Source organism: Colias croceus, chromosome 19 (genome assembly GCF_905220415.1).
Source record: "Colias croceus chromosome 19, ilColCroc2.1".
NCBI lineage: Eukaryota > Metazoa > Arthropoda > Insecta > Lepidoptera > Pieridae > Colias > Colias croceus.
In genome coordinates, this window is record NC_059555.1 from 4,787,409 (window position 1) to 4,814,820 (window position 27,412).

Here is a 27,412-nt window from a genome sequence, read left to right on the forward strand (position 1 = left end):
TATTCAATACTAATTTTATTTAATAGTCTCACATTATTTTCTTTTAATATCAGTTTGTATTCTTTTATTGATTGGTCGTTGCTCAGTAAGTTTAAGTTGAAGTCACCAAATACAATTACACGTTTTCTTTTTGTTAAATGTTGACTAAAATTTTCAAGAAATTTTTGAGTATTTGCTGCTGGCTGTTTATATATAACTCCAATATCTAGGGAAAGTGAGATCAGATGTACCCATAAGAAATGATTGCCATGTTCAAACTGTTCCTCAAGAAATTCATGTTTTAGTGTATCATGGATATAAATAGAGACTCCTCCTCCTCTCAGTTGAGTTCTGTAATTATAGTAGTGCGTGTATCCGGGTAACTGTAACCTTTTTGCCTGGTCTTCATCCTTAATCCATGTCTCCGTCAGCACTATCAAATGGACAACAGCCTGGAGAGATTCCACAATACACCTTAATTCATCAATTTTACCTGTTTTTACTATACTTCTGACATTAGCGTAGAGAAACTTTATGGATTTGGTGCGAACTATAACGTCGTCATAATTTTGACAGAGATTGTATGTGATATTATTATTTTTAATCTCAGAATTTACTGGATTTTCATTCGTATTTAGTTTTTTGGAAAGTTTTTTAAAATTGTGGGTATTCCTTTAATGTATTTGATGATTAGATTTTTTTCTCCGTTTTCTGTACGCAATCGCAGTTCTTCTTGCACATTTATCAAATATTGTTTCTGGATTGGTGTCTGGTCCCAATAGATTTTAATTTTGTCATCTTTAATTATTGATTTTTTTATCAGTATAGATTTTGCACTCTCTTGCGAAGAAAAACAGACCTTTATAGGACGTAGTTTATTTTCATTAAATTTTCCAAGGTGAAATATTTTTACTGGTTCAGGACACTGTGGATTTATTTGAGATATAATTTTCATCACTTCACATCTATCAAGCTCTCTCTTCTTCTGCAAGTCTTCCATTTTTGTTTCCGTAATTCCAACAATTATTATGTTTTTACTGCGTTCCAGTCTATCTTGTACTTCATTTATAATATTTGTCGAAGAACTCATAGAATTTGAATCTTCTGTATTTATAGATGACGATTGAAAATTTTGTAGAAGACGAACGTCGTTTTCCAATTTAGTTATTTTCTGTTGCGTATCACCCACATTACTCGTTAAATTCTCTATTTGGGTTTTAAGGTATTGGTTTTCAAGAGCTAGTCCGTCTGTTGTCGTTTTGATATCTGTAAGTTGGTCTTTAATAGATGAAATATCATTTTTAATTGACTGAATACTGTCTGTTTGCAATTTGCTAAAGTTCTTCAATATATCAAGCATTTCCATTTTAAAATCCTTAAATTGTGATGCAAATTCGTCTTCAGGCGTTTTTTTTCTTTCGGATTGATACATTTTTTTGTTCATAATCTGTTTCTTTAAAAGTAGATAAATTTGGCTGAGAACTGCTACCCGCGATACTCAAGGTACTTTTTGGTGAACGTAAAATACTCATTTTCGTAGAATTCAGCAAGCTTAGTAATAAGATAATGCAAAATATAGCACACAGTATTTATAGCTTCGCTCTTGTGGTATGCGCCAGGCTTAGCTGCAGTGACGTATCGCACGGAGACAGCAGGACAAAGAAAGATGCTATTGACGCAGTCCGTCTTCCTCACTACACTTATATTTTTTCACAGTTTGTTGCCGGAAATTACACCTTTATTTCTATTTCATTAAGATTTTAAATGGCTTGACACTTGTTATATTAAATTTGTAAGTTTCACGTAAACACGTCCGTACTCAACGCGAGTCAGCGAGCCAAAAAAAAATTAAATAACCTTATTCTATGTAGTGTAATACTTGTCGAAAACGCATAGTTTATGACTTTTAGAGCAAAAAGTGAAAAATGACCCAAATTTTCGCAGTTTATCACGTGGTGCGCAGCGAGCACAACTTTACATCACCCTAACTGATCCAAACAACATACCAAAAATGCAGAACTACATCGTGCTTTGCGAATTTAATGTTCATTTCCACTGGCCTATATATGCTGGCTGCGCGAAGCTAGAAAAAAATGATGTAATTTTTACGTGTTCAGTGTATGCAAAACTACAAGCCTCTTCGCGCTTAGGGGGACACTCTGTATAGGATTATTTTACATTACATTCTATAAATTTTATTTTACTTAATTATTACTTCAAAATGCTCCTCTCTGCGAGGTTTTCCAAGCAATAGATTGTAAAAAAAAACACAACAAATTTTTCACTTTTTATTGAAAACAACTCGAAAACACGATAACAATATTCACAAAATCATTTTGATTCTGAATTTAAGATAACCTTACTTCAAGTATGAAACCTTCTTCTTAATTATTAGTAAGCATTTAAAGTGCCGTTATCCAATGAAGGTCTTTGCCAATGCTGATATTTATCACACATTAAATAACTATTTGCTTATGAATTATTCAAAGATATTTCGGCAAATAAAAGCTTAGAAAATAATATGGAAATGAAGTTTTGTACAAGTAATTATAAATATATTTGCTACTAAGGTATTTACAGTTAGAGCCCTTATAACTAACGGTTTGAATATCACAAATATGATTTATCACATAACATTGGTTAAGCACGCACATTTTGAATACATATTACAATTTACAATGATTTTTAATCGACAATAACATGAAATAATACACATTATATGCTTCATTTTATTTTTGAATTTTCGACCACATTTCTCTTATGTTTGTTTGTGTATGTACAAGATAACAATCATCTAGAGTTATTCTAATATTAATGTACTTTTCGATTGGTAGGACACCAATATCACCAGATTGGTGTTGTTAAATTATATTGTTTTCAATGTCGATGTAGGTATGGAAATATGGCCGTCAATGAGTTTTATGTATTGATTAGGTATTTGATCGGTGTCCTTATATTTTCACATGTCGGCTTAATCATCAATCACATTTACCTAACATGTCAGTCTATTCTTGGAATGATGTTTCTTGAGATTGCTCACTCCATTCCCACAATTGGCACTTATCACTCACAAGAGTATTAGTAACATTATTCTACATTAATTGTTGACTACCTAAGACTGTTGATATATTTCATTAGATTAAAAACGACGATGACACCCATTATGTCGGTGTAGCCCTCATGGTTCGTGTTCGATGAATTGCATAGGTTGCTTCGACAGTAGCAGTACCTGTAAAGAGGAAAATTTGGTAACTAGTAAATATACACTAACTAAAGTACACGTCAATTTCTAAATTCAAATTGGTAATAATTAATTTTTCGTATCGTAGTCTTATTTTTGATATCGTAGACTTATTTTGATCGTATAGTTATCTATTAAGTTATGACTTTTCACTTAATAAGTAACCTGGTATAATTAAATACTGATGAATATCCATTTCATCTGTATGATGCATTTCATCATCATCATGCTGAAATTTCTCGTCTAAAGTATGAATCTAAGCTCTTGAAAAGATCACTCAAAACCACTCGATCTTTCTTTTGTACGTATCGCCTTTACTTTTTGTGTCAAGGTGAACGGTGACTAGACGTATCTTTTATTATGCTTAATAAAGAATACATGCTAATATCATTAAACATACTTACTTTGTAACCACTGCTCTTTCGCCTTTGTAGTCCGGACTCGAACAACCTTCCTCGTAGGCCTCAACGACCTCTGTTTTTGGTGACCATTTGCCATTCTTGTAATCCTGGTACTCGTGTTTTTGCTGAGCGCAGTCACGAAGAACACCGTTTATCCTCACTGAAATAGATAATAAGTTCCAATTAATGAACAGCTCTAATGTTTTTGTAAATAGTCATTTGTTTATACGTATACTTTGTTTTGAAACTTAGCAAGTTCCATCAGAGACGAGTCTGTCAAACATTTGTACACCGCGTATGTTTAACGTCTGTAAACAGTACCCTGGCTTGTTTGTTTGGCTTCAGTTTGGAGTGTTAATTGCTGGGTTCGCGCCGGTGAATAACATGAAACCTTTGCCCATTGATACGGAATGTTTAATACTGTTAATTCATTGGGGCCCCTTTTGCGATAAAATCCAAATATTTTCTTTAAATTTCAACTGTAGTAAATTGGATGTTCTATTCTAAATGTGTTAATTTATCAAAGTTATCATACATTTTGTATTCAGGTTTAGATGACTTGCAGTTTCATAGTAATAAGTAGTGTTGTTAATTATATTAAAAGTTTTTTAATAACTAATAAGTAGGTAGTAAATCTTACATGTTGATACTGACCTCCATTCTGTATGTCAAGGTAGAAATCCTGCTTCATACACATAGTGGAGAATGGACAGTCCACAATGAACTTATCAGAATAATCGAAGTGGACACACAAACGTTTCGTGGTGTTGTAATACTCTCCAGGTGGTGGATTAATTAAACACTGATAGCACTGCAACGAAGATACTCCTGAAAATATAGTTAATATAATTAATATAAATTTTTCTCTGCAGTATGACACACCGGGAACATTTAATTTGGGGCATTTTACATAGTGACATAAACAAGTTTCATTTCACTGAAATGTTGAAATCTAAAAGGGATCTGAATACATAAAAAGTTACAAAGCATTTCTTAGAAGATTATTTTACTCGTACTATAATAACATTGAGATAGTTATCTTCCTAAAAAGGTATAATCATGAACAAAACGTTCTTGGTAATTATATACACAGGAATCAGGATACAATTAAATTCATAACTAATAATTTATCAGCTTACTTAATACATAGCTATCAAATAGTTATGAGTTAGAAAAATTGTCTTTAAATGAATGGAAGTATGACGTATTCAATGTTTTCCATGATACCATAATATTTCTGATGAATCAGAGCACGTTGCTCCTTATACGCCTACACATAGCTTCGTACACTATAAAACTAATTGTTCTCCGAATTGGATCGTCTTAATCACTTGACAGAATTAATGGTTGTAGAATAATAATAATTATTAATGTATTATATGCAAAACTTATTTGAAAAGGTTGAAACTGTATTATAGAGACACATTGCTTATTAAAATAATATGTCAAGTAAAACTGTATTTAAATAGACACAATATGATTTGTGTAAATGTTCGTTAAATATCAAGCTGGCCATGTACTACGACAATTGATGAAAGTTAAAATGTACGTTATAAGTTTCTTCAAGATATTATTTCTTTTGATAACTGGTTCTTACCATATTGATGTTGATTATTACGACGACGATAATAATAGCGATCGAAATGAAAATATAAGCTATATTGATTCAATAGAACGAAGACGTGGTGGTGATGATTATAATAATCTAACATATAACCTTGAAACAACGGAATACAATAACTTCTATCCACATAATAATAGCAGTGATCATATTTTATTATACAATACAGAAGACAATAAAACAATAGATCCAACTTTAAATATTACTAAATATTCTGGTCAAAACATTAATGTCGATAATCTAAACAACCAAGATAAGTCGGAACCGACATCGACTTTCGTGCCAAAATCAGATATATTTAAAGATTACTTATATGCATATGAAGATGATAAAGAAAAAATATTACGCCAAGTAAATATTTCGCAAAATAAAGATATAAATGAAGAAATAGCCAATGACACAACTCAACTAAAGTTGAAGGATCATTCCGTTCAGTTTTATAATTTAGAACCAGCTGTTGAGAATGATATTTTAAAGGATATTATTAATGATACACAAAATGCGAATGTATGGTACGTTCCAGAAAAATATCCATGCTGGGAACTTCCGCTATTATATGGCGAGTTAGGACGAAGAAAAATTACGTCAAAAATTTTCGGTATATATGGTGGCCATTTAAACAATGTGATAGATCCGGGGTATAATATAAAAGGCGATAGGTCGTTTCACCCACCGTTTACGCAAGTTATGAACCGATGGTGCGGTGTACAACCATGTTACGGCGATCATACTCTTTGCTTGTTCCCAGATGCAACTTTGTCAAAACTTTGTGAGAAGGGGTATACGGTTCAAGTGCCGACTATTTTGGATCATATTGCTTTAGTAAATACAATTAATTCTATGCGTAATCAAGTTGCAAGTGGCGATTCTGATAGATATTCTCATTTACCTCCTGCAGCAAATATGCATCAAATAACTTATGATTATGATTTACAAAAGATTTCTGAAGCTTGGTTACGTCAGTGTCTTCCTGGGCCTGCACCATGCTCTGCTCTTGACGGGAAGTTTGTAACTCATCTTGAATGCACTAAATATGCTGATTTTTGTTGCGTTAGAGCAAGCGATTCAGCTTTTAAATGGTTATTAATTTAATTAATTAATAAATAAATAAGTTAAATCAACAGTGGATTTAACTCTAACTTTAATTTCAGCGCACCGAAATTGGAATGCTTTATCTCACCAGTAATAGGTTGTATTCATGAATGGTTTTGGAGCGGTGGGCAAGAAATAAAATTAGCAGACGTACACTGTGGACGAACATCGATTAAAAATTTTAATTCCGTACAATTGCTTTGGGCAAAAACTATAAAAGTTGGATGTGCCTTCGGGCAAAGAAATAACGGTGATGTACGGGTTGTATGCAACTTCGCTCCTGGTGCCCCATTTATTTTAGATACAAAGTTATACTGTGGAATCATAGGGCATAACAATATGTTAATGGCAAAAAACAATTCTGTCGAAGCAGATTTTCTCTCTTCGATAGGTATTTTTTGGAATGATGTAAGAGAAAGTGAAAGAAAGTTTCCTGAATTTAAACATACAAATAGCGTTCTAAGTTACTTTAATGCTCAGGAAAATGTAAAAACTATATGGGGTGTACAAAGTTTACACAGAATCTATAAAGATGGATGGATTAGAGATCATCTAGGAAAGCGGCAGAACGGTACAAAAGGGATGATTGCTCGCTTAGTAACGAAGTACACTTTTGTTGATGAAAGTGGAGCTCGTTGCGATACCAACGAATCCATGTATATTGCAGGAGAATCAGGCTCTTTGTGTGTGGAGCGAGGAAGAAGATACAGAAATCTATGCTTTGACTTCAGAGATCCAACACCTGGGTATAGATTAGTTGCAGTCGCTGCTCCCATTGCATTGTTTACCCTAATATTATATGACTTATTTAGCGGTGTTGTTAGACAATCTGAATAATTAATATTTTGTTGTGATTCACACATATTATCACTAATAGTTTTTGGAATATCGGCAGAAAATACATAATATTATATGGAATCACTTTTGTTCATAATTATGGTTATTTACTCTGCCGTATCCACTTATAGCGTGACTCATCGTATAGTTCAGCGCACCGCATCATTGAATTATTATTATTGGGCTTTAGTTACTGTTTATAATTTAAAAATAAAACTTGTGGTGTTGTCACTTATGATTCATACCTCGTACGTTTGAGTGACCTAAAAATAAAAATGCTTTGGCTACTTTGATAAATCACTAAGTGTTTGATTTCATTCGTAATAAGGTTTCCTTTTTAATGAATGATACTAAACAAGTCATTATCATCGAATTATAAGTTTAGAAGTTCATCCAAAATATCCTCAATAAAAGGCTTTCCTATCTGATATAGGTACTACGACTCCACATTTATGGTGTTAAAAATATTTTTTTTAAAGTACAATATAATGTGAACTGTTGCGTATCAAGATTTGTTCCGTATCATAACGTGCACTTGCTTACATTTATACAATTATTTGAGCATTACAGCGTATCACGCACTAATTGTGGTTTTAAATTGTGAATCATAATTTTGTTCATTGGTGGTAGTCACAAATAACCTTCAGTACTATTGGTTGTGGTCGGTGATTGGGAAATTATCTGAATGAGGATGCTCTTACGCATAATGAGGCTATATTCGTTTGATAATAATTAATTAATAAACAAATTGTGTTATCTTAAAAAAACCTTCACGAACAATTGATGGTAGTGTAAGAAACATTACACAGTAACACGAGATTTGAATGGATCGTGAGTCATGTAATAAAATGGATTTTAAACCTTTTAAAAAGTTTCAATTTAATATTCCGAGTGCGAATTTCGTCTCCTAACATTTCATTATCTTACGCTTACGGAATGTATATATTTTTTAAAACGATCTGAATATCTTATCTACATCTTATTTTAAATACAACAGAGAGTAAAAATTTGAACGAGAAACATACCTGTTGTAATCAACGACAAAGTCACCACGGCCAGATATTGCTCCATACTCGGATCTGGCTCTCACAGCGCGTTTAGTCCAGTTTGAATTTGTGCAATTGAACTACGCTAATATTAGTTCAAAAGGTACACTCGTTCGGCTCTGAAATATTAAATTTTGTTCTATAATTACTTGTTCTCTGGGTAATAGATAAATATTTACTTCATTAAATTCTACAACAATTTTGTTGTGTATAAATATAGTTTACGTGAACGATTCACAATTTAGTACTTAACAATCGTCAAATGATATGGTAACAATTTGTAACGTTCAAGTGATAATAACCAATTCAAAAAATGTAGAGCACATTATAATCAATCATTGGAATTGTACGTTATATCATTATAATTATGTACTCTGGGATTTCCATTTTGCACTGTAGAAGTTAACAACAACATAATTTAATTCAATATGTATGTGCAATGTGCACCTTAATATTTTGTATGCCTGATCAGATTTTATTATTTCCAAGGAGTTCCAAGGACAAAGAACACTGACGTGATAGTTGATAAGAATCGAGCTTTTGCATATTTAGATTGGCTTGCAACTTCAAAAGAGTCTTTTCAAGTTATAAAAAGGTCGTAATTGTCCAATTTTTTAAACATAATTTTTTTTCTTGGCAGCAAATCATCAACTTGCCTAGTGCAATAGCTATCCTTGATATGTGTTACTTCAATACTTCGACACTTTTGATTTTTTTAATTCTACAACAGCTCACAACATGACTATTACCATATTACCTACTATTTCTCATTTATGTGTGTACTAGCTTTCCACCCGCGGCTTCGCCCGCGCAGTCAAAGAAAAACCCGCTTAGTTCCCGTTCCCGTGGGATTTCCGGGATAAAACCTATCCTATGTCCCGGGGTAAAAAGTAGCCTATGTCCTTTCTCGGGTATCAAAATATCTCTATACCAAATTTCATGCAAATTGGTTCAGTAGTTAAGGCGTGATTGAGTAACAGACAGATAGACTGAGTTACTTTCGCATTTATAATATTAGTATGGATTATACTAACTGAGTAAAAGTTGGTAAAAGCGGTGTAATAATATGCTTTACGTGGTTTTTCGTAAAGCGTTGCCGGTAAATTATGGTCTATCGTAGTATAGGATACTCGTATACCATGGTTTCGTAATACATAACCGGTATGATTATAAAATACTATATACTATTTGGCTCATTCGATTTTATTGTCAAGGCCATGACCGAATTTTTTAGCCTTTCTATTTTTTATTAATTTTGTAATTTATGTAAACTGGTTGTATCAAATACAAATACTATAGACGTCAAGGCTAGTGACCCTGTAGTAAAGAAGACCTTAAGATAATGAGAATAGAGGATTTTTTATTCATGTAATTTTTGTCAATTTTACCGTTTAGTAAACTCATGTTTACAGAAAGCAGAAATAGACAAAGCTATATTTTCTACAAAAAAGATGATGGATATTAACTTTCTGATGGATACAGTCTCTTTTAAGGAAATGTTTGGTAAAATATAACTAACAAATAAAACAATCGATAGGTATTGTTTAGGTGAATTTGCAAAATAAAATAATTGTTTTCAGAATAAATTTAAAAACTTAATCGGAATTACAATTATAAGGTTCACATATTTAACCTTCTGTCTGAGCTGTAGGTAGGTTTAAATCGCAGTTTCAAGGTGTAACGTTAATAACGTACTTTAATACAATTCAATGAAGAATTTACGGCATAAAAAGTTAACATAATAATATAATGACCTCATGTAAGTTGGTATTTACTTTAAGTAGTATTTACTTCAGTGATTGTAGATTTATCTATCAATTCTTAATATGCACGGTGATTTATTATGCCAAAAATAAAACACGACCTTGTATGTACATTGACTGCTCATTTATTATTTTTAATTTGAGGATTGTTGCGAAAAAATTCATGATATTGAAAGTCTTTATAAATTATATGTTACTGAAAAGCGAATCTGTGAATAAGGTGCTTTCAACGCGAACTGCAAAACGTTTTTAATCCGGTTATATGCTTTTATGTGCACTTACTTAATCTCTTACTATATTTAGAGCAAAGCCGCTGTCTCTGGATTTTTAGGGTCCTCGTTTTTTTATCGCTTATAATTCCAAATTGCTTTTGGTTTTATATTTCTGCCTCTCTGTTCGTATTGAGATAACCTTGATACATACTTCGTATGCAGACACTAAACTGCGTGAACTTGACACTGTTTTGAAGAATCTATTTTGGCGTATTTGAATGTAGGTATTAGGATAATAGATTTTTATTATACTTCCGATTTTGTACTTCTACAATCAATAGCATGAGATCTTGATAGGACGGTAGATACTTATTTCTGATCGAAAAAACAAGAAAACAATATGTAAGTACTTATATATAAGTATTTTTAGGAGTAATGTTTTCTTCTTACGTAAGAGAATAGAAAAACAAATAAACAATAATTATTGACTGACAGCGCATTTATAAGTTTCATTGCAGACGTGACAGTGCGAACTGTAAATAAAAGATTGAATGCGCTGATCTAAAAGTTACACATGTCGTTAGTCAGTTTCACTAAAGTACCTATACAATATGAGTAGATAGTTTATGGCCAGAGTTGCACGGCGAGGATGTGGTAACCGCACTCAAGGATATGGGATACCGCGCAATATCGATTGGAGCTTTTATTTTGCAGGTTAAATGACAAACACGACCCTTTATCAAGTCACTTAGATTTTGCTATTTCCGTGTATCGCTTGAAATGGGAGATACATCATCAAAATCATCAATATTTATATAATGATTTCCTTTAAGGGCTTTCCCCTCATTTGCAACAATTAATTTTTATTACTGCTGCATCCATTTATCTTATAATTTCAACCTAAATTTATCGTTATTCATACTAAATCTATAACTGGTCGTGTACCGACAATCCACAGACACATTGTTATTATAATTTTTTTTTCTAGAAAATTAAATAGTAGAGGCCTCGTCTATGTGTGGTTCACTTACTATTGAATGATGAGTCTTAATCGGACTCACTGTGGAGTTGTAACAGCTTGTGATAATGTAATAATAGCTAGTAATAGTATATTAATGATCTTTGTCCTTTTTTTTTTTTTTTTTTTTTTATAGTGGGGAAATCTTCCAAAGATACCCACGGCCCCCGGGGAAGGAGCCGTGGGTTATGTCGGATTCTTACCGACTAAAACCCCACTGTGTTCCGTCGAGCCGCTTTAATGAGGGGGCCGCGGGTATTTGTTAGAATTCTTCCGCAACCCCCTCGGCAATGATCTTTGTCCTGAGAAAATTTGTTTATGTATGTATAATTTGCCACCGAAGAATTTGGGCGATGTGTAAACACTTGTATGCGTCATCTTTAAATTCATACGTTGCTGCTGATCGTTGTTGACATAAATATTCATCAATAATGTTTTCAATACGTTAATTTCGTACCTTTTAATGCCTATAATTATTTATTTCAATTTAAATGTCAATTCCATTTGTATTATTTTTACTTCGATGTTATTCAAGCAATGTTGATTAAGCGTTGAATTCAAAGTCAATGTAATAATTCGAATATTTTGATTATTGGGTTATAGCTGACACAGTTGAGTAGGCCAGCAGCTTCTTAAAACCGGGTCACTCGGTCCATTAGATGGAGTAAGTCCCAGAGTTACATCACATTTGATTGTAATTAACATTACCGCGACAGTTCTTGCTACACTTGATGACCGTATCATAAGGGATTGTAGATAAGAGCTTCTCAATAAAACGTTCGAACGGCGAGTCATCAATGAACACAGCGATCGCGTAATTCTCTTTGATGAAGATTAAGTAGATACTAAATTTGAATGAAAGAACTCGTCTATTTTCAAGCTTGAGCTATTTCATTATTTGGGTTTTTTGTTATTGAATGCTCTAGCTCGGTTGGGTTTAGATTGCAATTGATAACATTAAAAATGGATTTAATAATTCGAAAACAATGTACGTCTAGTATTATAATATTGTTTTTATCTGTTATTGTCTGTCTGCTACTTTTAATAGGTACTAGATAAATCAGAATTTTATTCTATAGCTGCGAGCAAACTACCTACGATATCAAATTTTATTATATGCACCTAATGTGAATGTAAATACATGCTAAAGCAAAACATATCAGATAATTGTATAATTGTATTTCGTCTAACCTGTTTTTTGTTTGAGTCTTAATTATTAATTTAATTATTTGCTCTTAAATTATTTCCAAAAGTTTACATATAGGTACAAATTTACAGTTTACAAAACAATCAAGATGTTTTTCGAATTTGGTTTAAAAAGAAGGAAATATTTTGATCACCACATTTCATGAAAATGTACAACATGAGCATTTTAAAAATTTTGAAATTTCTGGTATGAATAATTCTTTACTTATTTACGAAAACCCTAACTCTCAAGGCGGAGAAAACTGTAATATTTACCTGACTATTAACGAATCACAATACTCTTATCACACTGGCTTGTTATCACAAACGCACAAGATCACACTAACGACTACAATTTCTATCGTGTTACGAATGCAGCGAGCCGTCTTGGTATACGCGTGACTCAATGTGTAGTTTAGAGTTTACTGGGCGCACGCTCTCCGCCCAACCGCCTTACCTCAAGGACTTGTGTCATACTACGTAACATATTGTGTACTTGACCGTTCGATGGCTAGCTCGCGAACAATTTAAACCTTGCTCGAATTAACAGCTCTTATATAGATATAAATAGTTATCACCTGTCTGATTGGGTTTTTTTTAGCTTTTTTTGTAGTTTGGCGATTGCTGTTTATAGATTTTATAGTACCTATGTGTAGTGCTGAGATGATGATGATGATGATGAGGTGTTATGATTGATAGAAAATGCATTTTACGCTAGTTAGTCTTGTTTACAAATCGTGATTGGCAATGCAATAAAATCGATAGGTATAGGTGTTGAATTCGGGAACCTCGTCCTTTTAAGGCATCGTGGGATCATTCTCAATTGTTTTATTTTTGTTTTTCAAAACTGTAACGGTAACTGGTTCTTCGTTTATTTGAGAAGAACCCGATACTTTTTGTCCAAACAGGTTACAAAGCGTCAATATTAGCATGCATTTATCGGATAAACACAATCTGTCGACAATACTGATTCTACTCCAATTCTACAGTAATTTTAATTCCATGGAACTTAAAATAAAAAAGGCTTGCTTTTAAATTAATAAAACTGACATCTCGCATATATAATTATTAAAATACAATATAATATAAGTACTCTTACGCCAGAATATTAGTAAGTAGAGTCAGGTTATTAGTACCTATCCCACACTATTTTGCTGAATTTTGGTTACCATGATGTATCTTGTATATACACATAACGGTACCTTATACGTTTTTTGCATTATTAAAATATATTATGCTTTTAACTTTACAAATTAACATTTTTATTGATTAAATTAAATAAAAATTCCAAATCCTTATCATCGATCACTCGATATTTTTTTTAAATTGATGTTTCACTAGCTGTGCTGCGCCGTGCGCGGTCTCTGACCCGTGGACGATCCGGCGTGAAAATTGTAGTATGTGTATAGCTTATGTGATAACTGTAAAGTTTTATTCATGTCCGTCCAGTAGCTTATCGTGAAAGAGTAACAAAAATCCACTCATCCACATCCTCACAAACTTTCGCATATTTATAATATAAAGTAGGTTAGGATTATCCTCTTTGCAGCCAGGCGGGGGAGATGACGTCGTCCTACACTGTACACTCTACAGTAATGACTCCCTGTGGGGTCCATGTGGGATTTGTACCGATGCAACAACTAAACGAGCAATAACACGTGCATTATGCACACTTATTCAATAATAATTTCCCGCCACTTTTATATTGTTTATGGTTAATGTGGTATGAGGATGCAGGGATGATGTAAGTTTGTTCCGTTTAGTGGTTGCAGATAATATAGTTTCCATATTTGTACTAACAGAAAGTTAGTATTTATTTTTGTTTTGTTTTGAATTATGTATTTGCAAGCGATAATTAACTCTCATAATTATTAAACAAACCCTAAAAGTTGTTTATCATCTTAATTAATATTAACCTTAACTATAACTATACATTAAAAGTATCAATCCATAATCGACATAGGTAAAGCTAAGTATATGTATGTTTATTCAATTCTAGAAACATATTGCACATGACGCTTAACTTTTAAAGGTCTTAACGATCTTAACGTATCAGTTATTTTTTTGTAATCACCACCCAAGAAATATACGCATCTACAAAAACGTATGGAATAATTTATTTACGATTATTATTCGTTTGAATGCGTATTAGAACATAAATTTATCATATCATTTACATTTCTATTACCTTACATTAGCAAAGTTGGCAGACGGCATACGTATTGTACGATTTTACGAGCGGGTTCTACATCATTTCATAACTACTTCGTAATTAACAACTATCTATAATTAATGTATGTAATGATGTATGTCTATTGTTTATATAGTTATGTAACCGTGAAAGTATTCGATTACCATTCATCACATAGCACATGGCCGCTACGGGCGCGGTGTGTTCAGCATCTATAACATGTAGTCCATTCCATCTGTTGATTTTTGTCGATCGCTCTGTACGCAAGGAATGACACTGTTAGCTTCCGTTACCTCATTCGCATCATTGTCTCCACTTACTTAATAATTGAGTAAGCGTGACGTGAGATATTTTCATAATTTTATGATCGTCAAATATCGTTACGAACTATGGATCGAGTAACCCAGTTCACCGATGTGTGAACTACGTCACGACTGTGAAATTTTTTTACTTTAGATTTATTAAAATCTAGAAACTATGTTTTATGCTAAAGTGCTCTTAACATTAGGGAATACGGTGCTTTTAAATTTATTCGCCTCGTTAATCTTATAAATTATACTATAATGTAACGATTTTTACTTCTTAAAAAGTTGTATAACATAAGGACCTAAATATGTTAAAAATAAATGCTATGCGATCATTCTCTTTAAATTAATAAAAGTATCACGCAAATGGGCCACAGAAACCCAATGGAATTGATATACAGTATGCAATTTTTATAGCACTTCCCTTTTGTAATAATAAGTTAAGTATTATAACATTATTACATTCATAAGCATCTCACTTAAGTCAAAGTTATGCTAACATTGCGATATGAACAAATATTCTTAAATCTTAGTCTCGCGTTACCTTCGGCCTGTAGGCTGTAGTGTTATTTGCTCAAGCGGCAGCTTAGTGTTTGGAGACGACGCGGACGCGAATAAAAGGGATTGTTAACCTAAATCTCGAGTGCTCATTTTCCATTCATTCTCAATGCTCTCCACTCTGAGCGAGCCAGTAAAAAAGCATAGCTTTAAGCGTCTCCATAAAAGGACGCAGTTCTTGACACGAACATCCAAAAATAAATTTCTGGTGTACCTAAATATGGTGTACTTTATTTATTTGTGAAATGTTTTTGGTATATAAATAATAATGGATACTTGTCCGTTTGCATTATATCATGATTAATTTTTTAACCGTCCGTACACTTTAATATACTTGAGTAATACACTTTAATATATTTGAGGAAAATACTACCAAAGATGATCTTGAGGAAAAGAATAATTAGATATCTACCTAAAATGGAATATTTACGAATATTATTATGCTTATAAGTTACTAGCTTTCCGCCTGCGGCTTCGCCCGCGTTTTCAAAGAAAAACCCGCATAGTTCCCGTTCCCGTGGAATTTCCGGGATAAAACCTATGTTACTCGTGGATAATGTAGCCTTCGAATGGTGAAAGAATTTTTAAAATCGGTCCAGTAGTTTATGAGCCTATTCATTACAATGAAACAAACAAACAAACAAAGTTTTCCTCTTTATAATATTAGTGTAGAATGTAGATAATACAAAAAATAAATACCTACCTATCAGTAGGTAGGTTTTTAGGTATCTTGAAAACTAAACACGTTTGTAATAATCACACACACAATATAAATTGTTACAGCTAACAGATATAGTAAATGCGATGTCCACGAGAGGGGAACTGCCCCTAGAGCTGGCGTTGCGAGGTCGCAGCGCGTCCATCGCCACCACACTCCTCCAGCACTGCGCTGACGCTGATGCTCGAGGGCCCAGGGGAAGAACATTGCTGCATAGAGCCATTGACGCGAGAGACGCCTTCTCAGCTAAGTTCTTGGTGGAGAACTCTGCAGATCCCAATTTAACGACAAAGTAAGTGATAGTTGAGGAAAGAAAAACGCACTATTTAGGAAACTTTATACTGAAATATTTCCGGACAATCATCCCATTTGAGGTTTTGAAACCGCACTTGTAGTAGTCCCGTAGTCTTCTCCTTATTTCAATTTTGAATTTCTATATCAATATGTCTTAAAAATGTGAATTTATATTAATGTGAAAGAATATTGAAATTCAGAAGGATTTTGAAAATGTAATATGTATTTAAATTTTAAAAGAATGCGTCTGTCTAAACAGCATAAAATCATGTTAAAACCATCAATGAATTGAGTCATTCGAAGATAAATTATTTAAGATTCATGATTAATTGAGAATTATGAGTCAAGTTATTAACGTGCTGGTATTTGCATTCTGCCGGTTTGCATATTTTGAAATCACTTAACACACACTTCATAAACATAGGTAGGTAAAAGGTATGTGATAAACTAGGGAAATGCGATTGTAAATCACACGATGCATCGATAAGCATTCAAATCCGTATTATTTATTTATCACTTTCCTTATAAACTGGTGTTCAATAACTAGTTAATTGGAAAAAATTATACATATTTGTTTTTCATATCGCTATTTCGTCATACAAAATTGGTACTGCTTACGTCTCTAGGCGTGACTTGAGTACTCCAATACAGGCTGTACCAACCAACGTCAGCGCCTAAACTATTGATTTATTACGACATAACCTGTTACGTTTAAACCAGCATTAAATTTTATCAACATAAATTATTTTTATTGAATCCCCATTAAGAATGCGAATTGCCATATACATCAAAACACGCAAACGTGTTCCGCATGGGGTCAAGGTTTAATTTAAATTTTTATATTATATAATAATGATTGAACAGCAATTTGGGGCAATACATATTATTAAACATGCTTTTCAAATTAACTGCCTTATAACATTACCATGCGGTCTTTTGCTAATGATATACATATTTAATGGTAAATTGTCTGTTAAGAAATCGAGAAAATTATTTGCCCTTTTTCTCTGCATAGATAATTACTGCGATTACATTCTTATCGTAAAAATACTTACCTACTTTGATTGTGTAAAATGATACATAACTGTTATAGATATGCTATATAATCAAGGTAATATGTACTCCAAAATGACAAAACAATTACAATTACCTGACTCAACCGGCTTGTGATGAAGATACTATTTGAATAAACATGCTTCGATAAACCTGTAGAACATCAGTTATTATAGACGTAGAATATCGACTTAATTTGCACATAATTTGTCCATATAATAGTGGAATTTAATGCGCAATAAGGATAAGTGTTGCTGGATGTTATATTCTCGGAATTGTTAAAATATGTTGTAAGATGATCTTGATTATTATAGACAAGTACTGATTGCAGAGAAATAAGGCTTTACTTCACTTAGCAAAGGAAATGAAGCATGGTTTTGTTTCGTCTTTAATAAATGTTATTATTATTACAATATAAATATACTTCCTTGAACGTATACGTACCTAAGTAAAGAAAGATTTATCATACACCAGGTGTTTAATTGTGTTAATCGAAAAATTTTATTGATGTAACCTACATTTGTTGTGCGAACAATGGTTTCGTAATAAAATATATAAGATTATTATGAAATTGTTGACTCTGGACTCTCACAAGAATATGACGTTGCATAAAGTTAACTATAATGTTAATAGATTAAATTACCGTTGAGGGTAATTAAATATTAGTAGGTATGTTATGTACTGAAATGCAATAAAATTGTTTAGTTTTATATTTTTGGTTCAATTAAAAATTATTTCTTCTATTAAACGTTTGGTAACTGTTATTTATTAGTTTAAATAACAGCAAAAAGTTAGCTTGAGTACTAACTCAGATTTATTGTTTTGTGTTATTGCAGAGAAGAGGGCGACACAGTTTTACACCTTATAGCCGGTCTTACGGCAAGTTCATGCGATCCGGAAACAATGGAACAAATGGTGGAAATTGCAGAAATTGTAGTGCAAAAAGGAACCGACATAAACCGACAGAATAGGAAAGGATTGTACGTAATATCTTCCCACTGAAATTTAAAATAAGCAATATGTTCATATTTAATAATGTCTCTTTTATTTTAGCACACCTCTTCATCAAGCAGTTATAGCTAGGAATCAAAAGATATTCGATCTTCTGCTTAAACAACCTACTTTAGACACTAATTTGCGAACTACATCAGATGAGCATCCACCGTTGTACTACGCGCTCGTTGATGACAGGCGAGCGTCAATATCTTCGAGCGAAACTTTAGTCATGAATGGATCCAATCCTTTCGATACACCGGTCACTAATAAGAATGCATTCACTGAAGATCCCGTTGAAGGCAAGACTGAAAGTATAATTGAGAGAGGTTTCGCTGCCAAATTGTTAGAAAAGGGATGCCAACCAAATCCTCTTTATTCTGTATCAGGGGATAGTTTACTTCATATTTTGGCTCAAGGATGGTTTGAGGTAAAGAGCGATAGCTTTTATCTTCCCGGATGTTTATAATAACAGCAAACTTGTTTTCATAAATAAATAAAATAATAAAAAACAAAAACATGTTGTGTTTATAAAAATAAAATATTTTTTATAAACACATAATATGTTTTTAATTCTATTTTTAAAGAACATTTCGAAATATTCTCCATGATAAACAAATTGAAGGTCAATGATAATTTTATACGCTTTCCGAAATCTATTAATAGTTTATTCAAGTTCAAAAACAAAAAAGAATGATTACATAAATGACGCTTAATATTAGAAAAAATCTTTTAGTTTATTTAATAGTCGAATTTTATCAGGAATCGGCAGTTTTCTTAGCATCTAACCTCAATGGTGATTTAAATCACACGAATGAAGCGGGTCTAACAGCACTCCATGCATCTTGTGCAAGTGGCTTGACCAAACTAACAGCCACACTATTGGAGCATGGAGCGAGACCTAATCTACAGACTGCTTATGGGGAACACGAAGATACTGTTTATAGGTATGCCTTTAATTTCTGGAATTATAAGGAAGAGAGAACAATTTGTCAATATGTAAAAGAAGTGCTCGGAGGAGCGAGAAATAGTAATTATGCAAACACAACATCGTATTAGAAAATTTAAATAAAATTACATTTTTCAGAGAAAGGAAAAGTGTCTCTCTTTTCAGCTGTATATTTTCCTAACAGACAAAATTTTGAAGATTACTTCTTATTTCAGACAGACACCATTACACTTAGCAGTACTGAACAATCACGAAGGATGTGTATTGGCTATCATAGAACACAAGAAGAACATCGAAAAGGGAGATTTGCCCGCGAATGATAGATCCAATGTTAGCCTTGTACCTAACCTTAATTTGAAGAATTCGGAAGGAGATACGCCTCTTAGTTTAGCTCTCACCGAAGGTAAGATCATTGAGCTCTTGTTATTTAATGTTCTGCTGTGTTATGTGCATGTATAACAAAAAAAGATCGTCGCCTTACTCCACGACGTGACGGTATTTCCATGACATGACCTTGAAATTTTAGTCTCAACGCCCCTAGCGAAATTTTACTTCAAAAATTCATTCATTTCCAATTTTTTAATATTAAAAGTCCTGTCTTTATACACTGCAGTATTACATAACTATATTCTGCTAATGATTTATCCAACTGTAAACTGGAATAAAAGTTATATGTTCCCAAAAACCAGGTTAATTCTTACGTAGGAACGTTGTGTGAATATTATTGAATTTTTTTTTTCCCACTCTTTATTTAATATTTTGTTTATAATACCAGGTCACAAGCACTTAGTGGCACCATTAATAGACGGTGGTGCGGATCCAAACGTACGCAATGGAAAGGGATTCACACTATTGCATCAATCCATCATCGAAGAAGATTCTAGAACTGCCATATACTTACTGGACCATGGCGCTGATATGAATATACTGTAAGTAACTTTGACCAAGGATTTTAATCCCTTTTAACATTCTTTTATTTTTATTAGTTTCACCTGTGTGTTTGCATGTAACCGCCCCGATTTTGACTACTTGTATCTTTATCAAAAATTTGCGACAATACAATAATTCGAGACCAGACGAGCGTGCAGGAAATAAATTGTTTTATTTTTTTATTTATACGTGCATGTTATATCATCACTACTGCTCGAAATTGTGAAGGAAAACGTCTTGATGAAACCGATACGTCAACACTTGGCCAGCGTGGTGGATTATGGCTTGATCCCTTACGGGAGGCCTGTGTTCCCAGCAGTAGGAACATAATGTGCTGATGATGATTGTTTATTGACGTGACAATGTCTTATAATTCGATAGAGCCGATTGCACGCACGAAAAAAACATGACTCATGCGGCGTTACCTCGCTCTGAGGCGTTCCATGTAAGGCTTGAAATGCAAGCGAGAGCGCGGAACGAGCAACAAAGAAGGACAATCGGACGTTGTCACGTTCAACTATCGTCAGCAAACCGACTTTACAGACAACCATTTTTTTTTCAAGAATTTTTCAAATTAACCAGGTATAAATAACACGTTCAGGTTTAAATGATTAATATAGATGTTGATGAGCCCATACTAAAATTAATCTAAATAACGAGATTATGTGGCACAGCTAAATCTCATCACGTAATGTTCAATTAATCCTTACTAGTGTAATAATCGCCTTAATCAACTATAACAACGTATGTTTTGTTATTTAACAAAGTAATGTTTGTGTCGGAATGGTTTGGATGCATATTTTTTTCTTCTTTCTTACTCAATCAAGCAAGGTAATAACGAGAGACTTATATAAACCAATAATTTTAAATTATAATGATTAATCATCATACATAATAATATGATTATTAATTATATAAAAATCACCATATATGTATAAAGTATAAACATTATTTTTGTGTATTAGCATATTTTATTTGTACCATTTGTAATACAAACGGATATGCCATGTTTTCAAAATGTCTTTATTGCAGTTATTTCATACCAAACCTTCCAAACTCTCCTACCCAAAGGAAATATCTATTCTCTCAATTTATCTCCAGGACAGACGCGGGTGAGACCCCACTTCAGCTAGCTATACACTGCCGCCTGGGATTGGTTGTGGAAGCGCTATGTGTCCGTGGAGTAGATATGAGCAAGTTGGACGCGAATGGCGTTCCTCCCTTGTGGGCGGCGCTCGATTCGGGACAGGAGGAAGTTGCTAGTGTAAGTATTTTATAGTGCAGAAGTCCTAGAACTTGTTCAATGTATTTTACATTATTGAGAGCTTTTCAAATGTACTTTGAAGAAAGTGGCATAAAGAGAATAGCGCTCAAGGTGATTTTTTTTCTAGATATTCATTTGAGGGGCAAATGCAGAAGTTGTAACTTACTTATACTAGAAGATAAAACCACTATTTTTAAATGAAGTAAAATACTGTGTAGAAAGAAATATTATAAATATCATAGAAACAATTACAAATAATGTCATTATCATATTTATTGCATTAATTTTGCAGATTTTAGTAAGGAATGGAGCGGATGCAGATTGTTGGGGACCCGGGCCCGATGGTTGTCTGCAAACATTACTACACAAGTGAGTATATGCAGTTCAATTGGACTTAGTAATTAACATTAAAAATACGTTTAAAGGCACTTAATTTATTTCTAACTAGCTTCCGCCCGCGACTCCGTCCGCGCGGATGTCGGTCTTCGCGTGGATGGTTATTTCTCCATTTTGAGTACCTCTGTCAATAACATCTTATAAATATCTATTGGACCCAATTCCCAAATACGGCTTGGCCTATAATAATACGCAACGTGTGTTCGCGGTTCTACGGAACAACGTCTATGGATAAAACTGAAAAATTAAGATTAATTTTTTTCTACGTATTTTTCCAGGATAAAAAGTATCCTATTTTACGCCCAGGATAATAAGGTATAATTATACCAAGTTTCATCGAAATCAAACCGCTAGTTTTCACGTGATGCCTTCACATACAGACAGACAGACAGACAGACAGACAGACAAAAATTTTTTTAATCACATATTTGGGTTTGGTATCGATCCAGTAACACCCCCTGCTATTTATTTTTTCAATATTTTCAATGTACAGAATTGACCCTTCTACAGATTTATTATATGTATAGATTCATAAATTTGTTGAAAATAATTATTTATTACTTTAGCCCGATCAATGTTCAAAGTTAAAAAAAAATCCCATTCAGCTGCAAATATTGTTGTTTGGTAAAATACACAATCATTCCGGTAACTACTAGGAAAAAAATACTCGAGTTCAATGTTAAAAAAAAATTTCACGGTAACGACAAGTTCAATAATAAATAATATTTTTAAAAGTTATCGTCGAAAAGTGCACAAATTTCCACTGTGTTTCCACCTCTGATGAACTTAGTGCGTCTTTATTGACGTTGGTAGGTTATTTAGGACCGTGAGGGTTATTATCCTCTTTTTTGTTTTACCCGTCTTTTTTTAAATTTCAACTTTATAGATTTTCTCAAAAATAATATTATAACATTAAATAAAAAATGACAATCTTAATATATATTATAAATCTCGTGTCACAATGTTTGTCCTCAATGGACTCCTAAACCACTTAACCGATTATAATTAAATTCGCACACCATGTGCAGTTCGATCCAACTTGAGAGATAGGTCGTTTTAGAGAAAGCGGGCGAAGCCGCGGGCGGTAAGCTAGTATTTTATAAAATGATATTTAAACGGACTCTGTTTTTGATGTCTTAATTTTCAGTTCTGACTTCTGATGAATTTAAGCACATAGATATGAAATTTAACTTCTTAAGGCGCGTTGACAGTAAAATTTCAAGGTCGCGTCATGGCAATATAGTCACGTCATGGAATAAGGCGATGATTTTTGCATCTTTGAATATTGCCAAAGAAGTTTCACTTCTGACACGTTTGCTTAGCACACACGCTCTTTTTTATCTATTTATGTATTTGACAAAAAATTTTGTTTGTGTAATGCTCAAAAAATGAAATCGTTTATTGACCAAAAAAAAATACACACAAAAATATGAGATCTTTATCGAAAGAGGCGAGTGGCAGAATCGACTTTATTTTGTATGAAATTCAAGTTGTTGCAACTTTCAAGTCATAAAATCATGTTTGTCGTGTTATGGTAAACTAATTAATGTTCAGAATGCGTTATCGTTTTTCTTGACTAGAAATTACAAATTTTTACGTCGTTAATTTTCTAGTGAGCACTACGCGTTGTGAGATACGTTATCACGTTTGCTTTTACGGTTTTTGAGCGTTACATATGTATTGTATACCTATAAGATCTATCTATCTAATGCGCGCATACTTGAGTATTTTTATTTATCTATCAAACAAGGGCAATAGACGAGAACAAAGAGTCGCTAGCCACGTTCCTGATCCGCTCTGGCTGTGACGTGGAGTCGCCGCGGCGTGTGGGCCCGGCGGGCGAGGGTGCGGACGCAGCTGCCGACCGACACACGCCGCTGCACCTGTGCTGCACTTGGGGACTCACTGACGTCATACAGGTGACTTGTATACGCAATAGATGGGTACAAAGAGTCGAGGTGACTTGTATAGGCAATAGATGGGTACAAAGAGTCGAGGTGACTTGTATAGGCAATAGATGGGTACAAAGAGTCGAGGTGACTTGTATAGGCAATGGATGGGTACAAAGCGTTGAGGTGACTTGTATAGGTAATGGATGGGTACAAAGCGTCGAGGTGACTTGTATAGGCAATGGATGGGTACAAAGCGTCGAGGTGACTTGTATAGGCAATAGATGGGTACAAAGAGTCGAGGTGACTTGTATAATGTATAGGCAATAGATGGGTACATAGCGTCGAGGTGACTTGTATAGGCAATAGATGGGTACAAAGAGTCGAGGTGACTTGTATAATGTATAGGCAATAGATGGGTACATAGCGTCGAGGTGACTTGTATAGGCAATAGATAGGTGCAAAGCGTCGAGGTGACTTGTATAGGCAGTAGATGGGAACAAAGAGTCGCTAGCCACGTTCCTCGTCCGCTCCGTCATAAAGGTAACTGAGGGCTCTCTGACATCATACAGGTGACTTGTATAGGCAATAGATGGGAATAAGCTCAGCTAACATCAAGATACTGCTGCACAGGGGTACATACAAAAAGCATAAATATGTTAGTTGCATAGTTTTAGAGGTATTTTAACAAGCACAATAAAGTAGTCCAATGCCCATTTTCCTAGACCGTTTCTTTTGTCACAATATAATACAATTTACTGGTAATCCTTCCATAGACTTTTCTGCAATGTGAAGAACTAAGGATTATCTTTAAAAACAATTTTCAGTGATCAATTTGCAAGATTTTATCAAAATAAATGTGCAGTATTGCGACTTCGTGTTTCGGAAAGATAAAATGGTATGATTAGGTTTTTGCCTTCTTAATATACGTTTTTAAATATAAAATTACTTACAAATATTAATTACTGTATTAAAAATATTCAACATAATATCTTCTAGACGCTTCTCGAACACGGCGCAAACATAAACTCTAAAGACGCAGAAGGAAAAACACCCCTCCACATCGCGATAGAGAACCAACATGCGACAATAATTTCGCTGCTTCTCTCGCAACCGGGAGTTGACCTCTCAGCGAGAGATAATAAAGGAGTAACTCCATTCGCGGCAGCACTCACTGCGAGGAATAATAAGGCAGCCCAGGCCATATTGGAAAAAAATCCTTCGGCCGCGGAACAGGTATATTATATTTGAGTTTAAAGATATCTATGACAAAAATATTTATGTATATTTTCTTAGTCCATTTGAGATTGGTAACAAGGCCAGTATTTATTTGGTATAAATTAAATATTTTTATTATATTTTTACAGGTGGATAAAAAGGGTAGGAACTTCTTACACGTGGCAATACAGAAGTGTGATATGGAGAGCTTGATGTTTTTGCTATCCGTGAAGGTAGATGTAAACTCGCGTGTGCAAGACGCGACGCTAGCGCCACCGTTGCACCTGGCGGCTGCCGCGGGAAACGAAGTGCTTTTGAGAAGTTTGCTATTGGCAGGAGCACGGCCCAACGATAGAGATGCACATAAGTAAGCATTTCATGTTAAATGTAATATTATAATTTGTAATATTAAAATGAAAATAGTTTTTGCTTATAGTTTATGTACGACATTTGTCGTTGTAAATATCTAAAAAAAAAAAATTCGAACAGAAGTCAAGTCATAATCGGATTGATTGGCTTAATTTTATTATCGAGTTTGTTTGCTTGAATGCCTTAATCTCGCTAGTTTCGCTGTTTGATATGTGTTGACACTTTAGTGCTATAAACCCGGGCGTAGTCGAGGTGGACCGCTTGTAACAATAATGATATCGTGTGTCGCTAGACGCACGGCGCTGCACGTGGCGGCGGGCGCGGGCGGCGGCAGCGGCGCGGCGCTGGTGTCGGCGCTGGTGTCCGGCGGCGCGGAGGTGGGCGCCGTGGACGCGGCCGGCGACAACGCGCTGCACGTGTGCGCGCGCGAGGGCCACGCGCACGTGGCGCGCGCGCTGCTCGCCGACTCCGACATAGACGCGGCCGCTACCAACCTGAAAGGTGACCCTGTGCCGTGCGCGCTGTTCCCCGCTACCGGCACAACGCGCTGCACGTGTGCGCGCGCGAGGGCCACGCGCACGTGGCGCGCGCGCTGCTCGCCGACTCCGACATAGACGCGGCCGCTACCAACCTGAAAGGTGACCCTGTGCCGTGCGCGCTGTTCCCCGCTACCGGCACAACGCGCTGCACGTGTGCGCGCGCGAGGGCCACGCGCACGTGGCGCGCGCGCTGCTCGCCGACTCCGACATAGACGCGGCCGCTACCAACCTGAAAGGTGACCCTGTGCCGTGCGCGCTGTTCCCCGCTACCGGCACAACGCGCTGCACGTGTGCGCGCGCGAGGGCCACGCGCACGTGGCGCGCGCGCTGCTCGCCGACTCCGACATAGACGCGGCCGCTACCAACCTGAAAGGTGACCCTGTGCCGTGCGCGCTGTTCCCCGCTACCGGCACAACGCGCTGCACGTGTGCGCGCGCGAGGGCCACGCGCACGTGGCGCGCGCGCTGCTCGCCGACTCCGACATAGACGCGGCCGCTACCAACCTGAAAGGTGACCCTGTGCCGTGCGCGCTGTTCCCCGCTACCGGCACAACGCGCTGCACGTGCGCGCGCGCGAGGGCCACGCGCACGTGGCGCGCGCGCTGCTCGCCGACTCCGACATAGACGCGGCCGCTACCAACCTGAAAGGTGACCCTGTGCCGTGCGCGCTGTTCCCCGCTACCGGCACAACGCGCTGCACGTGCGCACAGATAAAGAAATTGAATTGAAGATCTCCTCATTTTTTTAAGTTGGTTGAAAAGACAGTAAATTAATGTCTTATCAAAATAATATTGGTCCTTCGAGCCAGATGTCGATAAAGCCGTTTTGAAATGCACAATTCAAGTTGGCAACGTACTTAACTCACGTATACTTACAGGTCGCAACCCACTCCACGAGTTATGTTGGTGTAAAAAGGATAATGCCGCAACGATATGTGAAATTTTCCTCGAGTTTATGCCAGATTTCCCCATCAACAGGACTGACTTACAGGTATATATTTTATTATTGCTTTTTTTTTTTAATGTATGGTGTGATATTTTTATCATTTTACCATGATTTTTTTTTCGTAGGGTAACACTCCGCTTCTCCTGGCATATATGAACGGTCAAGCGGCGATGTGCCGCGTGTTGGTGAAGGCGGGAGCTTGTCTCGCACACGAGAACAAGGAAGGAGTTTCTATATTTAATTATCAGGTAATCCTAAGGGCGTTTGTCCACTACAAGGAATTTTACGGTCCGGCATTCCGATTATTTACGGTCCGGTATGGCACGCCATTAATCTCAGTACTAGCTTGTGCACTATACGCAATTTTACTGTCCGACATTTTACTTTTCCCTATTCCGGATGGTTTT

At 35.1% G+C, this 27,412-nt stretch overlaps 2 protein-coding genes across 2 annotated transcripts in view; one reads left to right on the top strand and one right to left on the bottom strand.

The window, feature by feature from the left end:
• The window catches only part of LOC123700467 (rabankyrin-5), a 47,363-nt gene that overhangs the window by 17,704 nt on the left and 2,247 nt on the right, over nt 1-27,412 (top strand). Inside the window, exons 6-19 of the mRNA XM_045647684.1 lie at nt 16,233-16,459; nt 18,351-18,494; nt 18,568-18,937; nt 19,270-19,454; nt 19,672-19,859; nt 20,232-20,385; nt 21,488-21,650; nt 21,943-22,019; nt 23,797-23,965; nt 24,935-25,171; nt 25,303-25,520; nt 25,815-26,023; nt 26,938-27,050; nt 27,131-27,253. Coding sequence (XP_045503640.1) covers nt 16,233-16,459; nt 18,351-18,494; nt 18,568-18,937; nt 19,270-19,454; nt 19,672-19,859; nt 20,232-20,385; nt 21,488-21,650; nt 21,943-22,019; nt 23,797-23,965; nt 24,935-25,171; nt 25,303-25,520; nt 25,815-26,023; nt 26,938-27,050; nt 27,131-27,253 — 2,577 coding nt within the window. The remainder of the gene's footprint in view (nt 1-16,232; nt 16,460-18,350; nt 18,495-18,567; nt 18,938-19,269; nt 19,455-19,671; nt 19,860-20,231; nt 20,386-21,487; nt 21,651-21,942; nt 22,020-23,796; nt 23,966-24,934; nt 25,172-25,302; nt 25,521-25,814; nt 26,024-26,937; nt 27,051-27,130; nt 27,254-27,412) is intronic.
• On the bottom strand, nt 2,255-12,838 carry LOC123700491. The gene is made up of 5 exons (XM_045647726.1): nt 12,672-12,838; nt 8,197-8,336; nt 4,276-4,449; nt 3,625-3,781; nt 2,255-3,208 (listed from the first exon to the last, which is right to left on the bottom strand). Exons 2-5 carry the CDS (start codon nt 8,240-8,242, stop codon nt 3,088-3,090), a joined length of 498 nt encoding a protein of 165 aa, XP_045503682.1. The 5' UTR covers nt 8,243-8,336; nt 12,672-12,838; the 3' UTR covers nt 2,255-3,087.